Below are 9,633 nucleotides of genomic sequence, written 5' to 3'. Positions count from 1 at the left end.
ACAATTTCTGGCTGCATAACACTCGCAGGTTATTATCAGCTCTTTATATGAACCCTCCACCACAGTATGCATTTTCCCCATTGACAATGAACCATTCTGTAACAAGTGCTTAAGCTAAAACAAACTTAAAATTCAGATTTACAGCTATTTTAGACGTCAAAAAAAGAGAAAAGAAATAGAAAAGAAAGGCAAACTGGTCCACCCTTGGAGCATGGCAACTTTACAATTCAACATTGCCTCCAGTTCACTGTAGCCCATCAACATGATTTTTTTTGTTATTATTATTATTATTTACAATACAATAATGTTGGTCATACAGTACTCCTCTATGCAAGACAGTGACCAAACAGCCTACTTGGTTTAACATAAAAATGAATGTTAGCTTTAGAGATGCAATGGAAATGTCATGAAACAGAAAAGGTTAAAGCCAAAAGGCATTTTTGATCTGACCTTTACTTTACGTACCTGGCTAATTACTTCCCCATCTGCATAACCCACATAACTGAGGTATATTTAAAGGTTAAACTTCACAGCTGCTTGATATTGGGTTTACGAATAGATAAGGAAATGTGTGCAAATAGTTCAAAGGCTTGTGTGTTTAACCTGAAACAGCAAACAACAACAACGCAAAGCCATACCGGTTAAGAAACAAGACTTCAAGAAAGTCAAGAAGGTGCCATTAAGAAGTAAAAAGGCACAAATAGCCATTACACTAAAAGAGCATGAAGTTATGGACATGAGTGTTTCCGAATCTTAACTTGTGATTAAAAGGATATATATATTGGTATAGCCTCAGTTGCACTCACAACGTCTCAACCTCAACCAGATCTTTTAAAACTCCAGATCGCAACAATAAAATGGTTACTCAAGCCGGTTCTGCTTCACGCATGCTGGTTTGAGGTCTGAGCGCCAGCAGGGTGCAGGTGGACGACACGCTAGAAAACCGCTCATGGAGAGAGTAGTTACTGCTCCATCCAGGAATCACAGAGGAATCTATTGAGTTGACGCAACATGAATCAGTGTCAGAACTTGGACAAAGCCCGAGTTTCAGACATAGTTTTTGAAGAACCACGTGGAACTTCTTTCGAAAGCTATGGTTGATCCAGAAGTAGAAGATACAGTTGAGGAATCCGTTGGAGGTTGGTAACCACACAGCAATAAACTCGATCCATTCGGGGACAGCACTGCCTGAAATCGCTGCAAACAAGACATTTTTGCTCATTAACATAATGGTAGCATTTTGGAGGGGCAAAACACACACTTTTGAAAACCAGTTTAAAAGAACAAGTGTAAATGTAAAAATGTTTTTTATAAAAATTAATCTCACAGTTATTCAAATTTCAGTATTAGCCTATGGGTTGAGTCTGCAGGTAAGTGTGAGTACTACACAACCTAAAATAGGAGACGGTAGGGCTGAACGATCTATTGACAAAATCACATTAGCGATTTAGCAATTGCTGCGATTGTCTTGCACATCATGAGTAAACTACGGTGATGTGATCAGTGGTAAATTTCCTCACAAGGCCAGAGGGCACTCTCTCGCACAGTAAAAGAGCAAAAACAAATATGCCCCTGAAGAAAACCAGGAAATAAATGTAGGATAAACAAGATATAACTGCTTTCATTTGATTGAACGAGATTAATAAGCACGACCACGACAACACATGGTTTATCAGAGTTCTTATTATAATTTATCTGATAAATGTAAAGTTTTTATATAAAGCTTTTTTCTGTGTACAAAGATGCATCATTTCACACAACGACTTAATTCAAACATTCGACTATAACAATGAAGTGATTTGAGCAAAAACATCATGTGGTATTTGCACGTGTTTTCAGGTTTAACATGAGCAACATTTACTTCAAAGGGCCGTAGTTCACCTAGAAGCTACGCAAACAGCTGTCAGTATTGCAGAATGATTATTAGCGATATCGCATGCGATATTTTGCATAGTTTGGTAGAGAACTATGGCTTTGTGTAGTAAAAGCTGCTCCACCTGAACACCGGTGGCAGATATTCAAAAGCTGATTACAGAGCCAGCTTTATAATATTTCGCACAACAATTGCATGAGATTTATCGTCTATTTTATTTTTTGTGGTGAGAGGTGCCTTTTTAAAAATGCTTTTCTATTTGCAGCAAGCAATTTAAGCGATGTTTATGCATTCGTATATTTTGGAAGAAGCTCTCTGTGCACTTGCAGTTGAAAAAGAGACATTTCTGTGCGGAAAAAGTGCCCAACGTCACGCACTCCAGCACCAAGGTCTTTTATACAGTGGTTGTCTAGCAACACAAGTGCAGCACACTGCTCTTTTCTAAAGCTAACAAAAAGGCAGTGTGGTGGGCCTTGCATTTTCAGAATTAAAAAGTGTGTACAGTGTCATCAGCCCCTTAAAGCAGTGGTTTCCAAAGTGGGGGTCATTAGACAATGACAGGGTGGGGGTTTAATAAACTATTAGACTTACCATATTTTAACCATAACCCACAGAAAATAAAAATAGTCCTTTTTATGAGTAAAAAGCAACAACATGCAAATGAAAAGCCGTAAGTTTATGTTAGATTAACAACACAGCAAGAGCGTCAGCTGCAGCAGATTGATTTTATAACACCGGGTTAAACTTTGACACCTACATTAAAAATAAATATAGACCACAACTGAATATTGAGAATGATCTCTAATTGGCGTTCTCCTAAATTAAACCAAGAATAGACTTGTGCTGAAAACATTGCATCATTGTTTGTGTGTTAGTTAAGGATAATATCAAAGACTACAGAATACACAAGACATGTCACTTGTATACTGGGGAAAATGTAACTGTCATGATGGCGATTGAAGCCCCGCCTTCTAGTAAAGGAGCCAATCAGTGATCGCTATAGAATGACAACTCTCCAAGGGAGGGGCTCAGACCCGACGTGAGTTTCTACGTGATACGAACATTTAAAAATAAAACTAAATAGACAGTTTTTGTTTAATTTTATTGGTTATTTGTAATCGTAAGCTTGGCTAGTAGTTTTGGAGAAACTGATGTTTCCCCATTCAAACAGAATGCCCGAGCTTACTGCCCGAGAGGCATTTCAAAGATGGCCGCCAAGTAAAATGACTTGCCTTAAAGGGACTTTGATAATATTCAACAAATTAACAAATGATATGGTTGTTGCACTTTGTGTTGTCAATATGCTCATGTTTATGTAGGTTTATTGTTGTGTGTGCAACGTTTGTATATTTATAACCACCTCTGGGGAATTTGGGGGTCGTGAGTCAATGGCATTGTTATTTTAGGGATCGCAGCTGAAAAGTTTGGGAACACCTGCCTTAAAGGACTGTGCGCACTGGCATGTAGTGTGACACCACCTATCAAAAACCAAAAAGATAAAAGCGTTTCCATTTTTAAGTACATCATTGATTCGTCACAGTACATCTGGTTGAAAATGTGTGAATACATTAGAAATGGCACTTAAAGGGTTTTATGTATAAGTGTGATCGCACCATCTTCATTCAGAATGAACAAAGACTTATTCAGTGTAAGTGAAACTACAGGGAATTAGTGCAACCCTACAGTATATACGATTCAAAACAATACCCTAAAACACCTCTTTTCAAACCTGCTCTTCCACAAAAACAAAGTTGACCATAATCAAGGGCTGTCAAGCTCCAAAAAAGAAAAGCAAGTGCCATAAAAGTGGCCAATTTAAATGCAATGTAGGAGGGCTTCAGTCTCCATGTCTTGTTATTCATCTGAGCTCCCTGAAAATGCTGTGATTATCTCTTCGTGTTTGCTGAAAACAGCAGCTGCAGTACGCTCTCTCAGGTCACTGTCCTTCTTTTATCACTGGCTCTTTTTTTTTCTTTCTAACATTTAAATTTTATATTTCCCTTTCAAGCCAGAGATGGACCTGCCATATAAGAAGCACAGCAGATAATGAGCACTGTTTGGTCACATATATAATCTGAGCTTTTAAAACCTAGAGAGTGTGCACTACAATCATTAGACTCTCAGCATCCTGGACACCAATATTTTAATGATTCATTAAAGATGAATCAATGTCTGGCCAGTGTGATCTGAGATGTCAGCATGAAAAAGGTTACCATTATGCTGTATTACAGCACACAGTGTATGTATAGTAACTTAGTTGTTTGCTTTTGAAAGCTAAACGATACATTTACAAAACAACGATGCAATTAAAAAGTCAAAAGTTTTTCCTTTGTGTTTGTGAAACGTTTCGAATACACACTACTTATGCTTCAGTCATCTCTAAACCTTTTAATCGAACTGACTGAGCTCTAAATTAAAATAAAACTTTGAACGGACTGAGAAAGGCTGATGTAGACCTTTACTAATTTGATCCCAGGGACATGCACACTTAAAGGTGCAGTAGGTGATCTGCCAAACTGCTAAAGCTAGCTTTGAAAACACAGTCCCTCCCCTGCCATTCAGACAACCTACTAGATCATGTCATTCGCCAGTTAGAAAACTTTATTGTACTTGATAATACTACAATTCTGAACGAAAAGCTGTTCAAAACTTGTCATAATGTGCAACATTTCATGCATGTCCTAAAGCAAATCTGCTTATGGTGCTTTAGGGCAGGGGTTTTCACACTTTTAGGACACACACTCCCCAAGTTTGTCCAATTTCACTCGCACTTTTTTTCACTGAGCCTTTTTCTGCGAGGACAACATGCTAATCTGTGGTCAGATTACTGAAATGACTAACCCTAAATCGTCTTCCACAGTCAATATACATGAGCCATAGCCTACTTGCTTTTGATGTACATACATACAGAAAATGCTGCTTCACAAAGTCAAGTTTGCAGAGCCCTGATGATATGGTTGAGTTGAACATTGAGTATGTTTACATGGGTAACAATACTTTAATATGATTTTAATATGATTAAGACAATACTCTAATTAGAGTCTACCATGTAAAAGCAATTTTTGATTAGCTTAATCAGACTAAAGTCATAATTGAACTAAACAGAAATGGAATTAAGACATGTGGAGTATGCATATATTAGTAGCATTATTGAAGTAGACACCGCAAACAAACCATTACCATCATGTAGGACTTTTCACTGCATTTTGTGACAAGATCCACACACGTGGCTGTCAGTAAAGGACCCTGCGCACGCACGCACGCACGCACGCACGCACGCACACACACACACACACAAAATGTGGAAGTTTTTTCTTTCCATTCGATGTGTGGTATCAATAAAAACAACACCCTTCCACCAGTCCTTACTCCATATTCGTGTCTAATACCCCAGTTTGTCACAGAGGCATGAATGAAATGTTCATGAGTGAAAGTGAAACTGCCGAACTGCAGTTAAAGTTAAGATGAAACACCCAAAATTACACGAGATTCTGCATAAAACGTGAATAGGCTGGTGACGCAACATTCAAAAAGCACTTCACGTAATTATATTATTGTCTTATTCAGATTAAGGCAAATAACTATTACTGATGCCCATGTAAACGTAGTCAGTAGTGTCTTCAAAGTTAGTGAAAGATCCAGCTGATCCATGATTTGATTCAGAAAGGGAATTTTTTTTTAATCAGATGGCTCACCGGTTTTACTTTCATTTCTTCATCGTCATTAGTTTTAAAAAGCACCCGGTCTATTTTATTTGTATTTTACTGGAACGCATTAACTCTACAGGTGCCTGATAGTTAGCTGTGGAGCTAACGTGAATCATATTATTCTCTCTAGTGAATGCATAAAAATCATCATCATAATTTAATCGAGTGCACGCCTCAATGTCTTGCGCCCCCTTAATAGGTGCTGGCGCCCCCCCACAGTTTGAAAACCCCTGCTTCAGGGTTGAGGAATTACATTACTAATCCATACCTACATACTATTTCAGACCGAATATTCAGAGTAGCATGGTGAACAATATAGGGAGCGCGTCACAGGCTGTCATTGTTCATAAATGAACCAATGTGAATATAAAACTAACTTCAGCTCAGTAAAGCAGGGAGAACAGTGCTATTTACTTCTGTTTTGTTGTTAAACTAAATAAAAATCTACATTATCGATGCTGTAAAAGGTCGCTTATAAAATTGAAAATGATCAGCAATGTTTCGCAGACAGATTTCAGTGGATGAACAATACTTCTGTGCATATAACCCATTCGTAAAACAGCAAACTCTACATCAGCTTTGCGTGACTGAAATAGTTTTAAAACATAAAATTACCTGTCTAAAAGAAATACTTCAGCCATGGTGTCATCCTTCCTCCAGTGTGCAAACGTAACTCCAATATTGATTTAGGATTTTAAAAGGTTTTGATCCAGCATTTGTTTTTACCACTGTCACTCTCTCGTGTGCACGTGCACGCTTAAACGGCGGATCGGTGTTCTTGAACAGGGGTGCGCAGATGTACAAATCTACATTTGTTGACAGTTTGGGCTACTTATCAGAATTAAGGGAATTATCGACTTGACGAATTTTAATTGGACAATAATTTTTTTAGTCTTATGCCTTACACAGAAAATAAAAATACATATAAATACATTTAGATCATTTACTTTAATCATTGCTATTGGAATTTGAAGAGACTTTCAACCAGCACAACAAAAAATGTTTCTAAAGACAATCACCTACTGCACCTTTATCTGGACTGTGAAAACCAAACAAGAAACTGTGCAATGAGATAGTTGTAGCGTTATTGTGTCTGACACATTGAACAAGCTGTTATTTTTTTGTACATGGTGTTAGAAATGGCAGTTTTACATGCTCATCGTTTAATTAGTACCTACAACCAACCTCTTTAATATATATATGCTAGTTCACATCAACCTGATTTGTAGCCTGTGACAAAAATGTAAACACCACAATCAGAATATTTTCATTCCAACTGGAAATTTTACCAAAATATGTGTCAAATTAAGATCTGATGAAAACATCCTGAACAGCACATAAGGGTTAAGACTAACTAACTTATTGAAACACTTAAAATTTGTTTCACAACTTTATCATCAAATTCTGCTCTTAAAAATTAGAGCAGCATAGATATTCTCCTGAACACAGGGGCGGATTTAACCAATAAGTAAGCAGCCGCTTAGGGCCTCATGAAATCTGAGGGCCTCCAAATAACTACAGAGCTGTATAAATGATACCTATAAATTATATATAACATCATTTTCTACTAGGCATAGGCCGGTATAAGACTCTGATGGTATGATAACCTTGGATAAAATTATCACGGTTTTACGATTATCGATCTAAATGATGTTCTTTTTAAATTTCTTAGTAAAAAAAAAACAACAACCTTTTTCCCCCAATGAACACAATATATTTTGTTTTAACAAACATTTAAAATATTTTGGTGCAGTAAAAATGTCAGGCTTAATAATTAAAATAAATCATTGTCTTTTGCAGTCTTCATTAGTTTCAAAAAACAGATTTCTTTACAACTTAAAAAAAAAAAAAAGAGACCTCTTTGGATGTCTTTTTTTCTTTTCTTTGGATATAAAGTAAGCCACTCCACTGTCCATAGCATGCTTCAATATTAGCAAATAAGTGATTTGTTTTAAAGTGAATCTTGGGCTGACCAGTAATGTGGAGGGTACTTTTATGCTGGACATACTATTGCTCCTAAAAACTAAATAATAAAGTCATGAAAATATAAATAAATACATAAACTTTTTTTACCGTAGTAACGGTAGAAATATTTACCGTAGTAACGGTATAACAGAAAATATTGGCATTTTTTTAAAACCTTGACATTTCCAAACCTAAGTAAACCTTGAAACCGGTTATCATCCCATGCCTATTTTCCACCATATTTTGTTCGGCAAGGGTCTAAAAATTTTAATTTAAACGTAATAGTTACATCTGCATAAATTTAAAAACAAAATAGTTTAGTTATTGTTTTAAATGTGAATTCATTTTAAGAAAATAAATCATTTCAAAAGTTTTACAAGATGTTTTACGTGTTATTTTTATTTTGCATTACGATAAAATGTAGAAAAGGAGACTGAGTGACAAGAAACGAGCACACAAAAAAACTGTAAAATAAATAAAAATAAAAATTAAGTACAAAAGGTGCATTTTAGGATTTTGGGCATGGCTTGAATTGCTCAGGGCCCTCAAATCTGCCTAAACATCATGTTGATTTCCACCACAAAATGTCATGAATAAATGAATCACTCTCTCACCATTGTACAACATGATGACCATGCAGGGTGTCCAGCAGGTGTAGTACACAGTCATGACTGGCACCAGGACCCTCAAGGCGACTTTAGGTCTGTATCCTCCACCCCAGCTGTGTCTCCTCAACTTTGACCTCTGCCTCTTGGCAGCTACCCAAAGCCTGAGGTTACAGAAGGTCATGATGGCCGAGCAGGGGAAAAAGATGAAGCAGGTAAGAGTGAGAGAATAGCTGACATTACTGGAATACAGCGGGTTGCACACTAGCGAGGCTCTGGAGAAGTGCACTTCAATGATGCCAGCAGGGAAAGAGATGGGGAACAGGAGCACTGGGGGGAAAACCCACGAGAATGAGATTAAAAGCAATGCTCTTCTCCTGGTCAGCAAGACTGAGTATTTCAGGGGGTAAAACACTGCTATGTATCTTTCCAGGCTTATGGTCGCAAGCGTGTACATGCAGGTGGAGTAAATGGTTGCGTTGAAAAACGCCACGATGTGACAGAAGGGGTCCGGACCCGCGTTATACTCCTTTATAAGACTCACGCACAGATTAAGCGGCATTATAAGCAGCGCGAACGCGGAGTCCGCTCCCGTTAACGATAAGAGAAAATACCGGGAGTTTCTGGACCATCCCGACACCGCTGAAGCTATGACCATCACCACTGCAATGTTTCCCAAAGTTATCATCACTCCCAAAACAGAGATGATGCCGATTTTAATGGGGCGGTGAGCCTCTAGTGTCCTGTGTAGATCCGTGTCATTGAAGTCCACTGCTGGGATGGAGACGTTGGTGGTGTCGAACATTATGATGGTGCAGTATTATCAATAATCCATGGCGATTTTGAAAATTCCTTGTTTTTCAAATGACGCACACGGTTTTGACAACAAATAAACTGTAAGCAAACAAAATACACACACACACAGGAGACGCACCGTGTAAGAAGAACACCTGTAGCAAATCAAGCTCTGGTCACGTGCTGAACGGCCTTATAATGATCACAGGTGACCCGTTTCCAAATGCAGAAGCGTCGTGTTTTTAATAGACAGATGCTTTTGTTTTATTTAGGCTACTGGAGGATACTTTATCAGGCTGCTGTATATTTCTTTAGGCTCTTTTTAATAACACAAGTTTTATCTTATAGGGATAGTTCATCCCATAATGAAAATTTACTCACTATTTACTCACCCTCGAGTGGTTATTATATTACTGGTTATAATTATATTTACCTTTATAGGCTACCATTTTTTTTCTTCTGTTAAACACAATGTAAGATATTCTGAAGAAAGCTGAAAACATGTAACCATTGACTTCCATAGTTGTAAAAACAAATACTATGGATGTCAATGGTTACAGGTTTGTTACAGCTTTCTTCAAAAGATCTTCTGTATTTAACAGAAGAAAGAAACTCATAAATGTTTGAAACAAGTAAAGGGTGAGTAAATGATGACAGCATTTTTTATTTTTGAGTGAACTATTCTATT

The 9,633-nt window shown here is 37.4% G+C and overlaps 1 protein-coding gene across 1 annotated transcript; it reads right to left on the bottom strand.

Moving 5' to 3' along the window:
- Nucleotides 1-865: 865 nt before the first annotated feature.
- Nucleotides 866-8,955, bottom strand: zgc:162592 (uncharacterized protein LOC561993 homolog). Its single transcript, XM_056460819.1, has 2 exons — nucleotides 8,160-8,955; nucleotides 866-1,197 (listed from the first exon to the last, which is right to left on the bottom strand). Exons 1-2 carry the CDS (start codon nucleotides 8,953-8,955, stop codon nucleotides 866-868), a joined length of 1,128 nt encoding a protein of 375 aa, XP_056316794.1.
- Between the last annotated feature and the right edge of the window lie 678 nt (nucleotides 8,956-9,633).

Source organism: Danio aesculapii, chromosome 7 (assembly GCF_903798145.1).
Source record: "Danio aesculapii chromosome 7, fDanAes4.1, whole genome shotgun sequence".
Taxonomy (NCBI): domain Eukaryota; kingdom Metazoa; phylum Chordata; class Actinopteri; order Cypriniformes; family Danionidae; genus Danio; species Danio aesculapii.
This window is presented reverse-complemented; position numbering and strand designations above follow the sequence as displayed.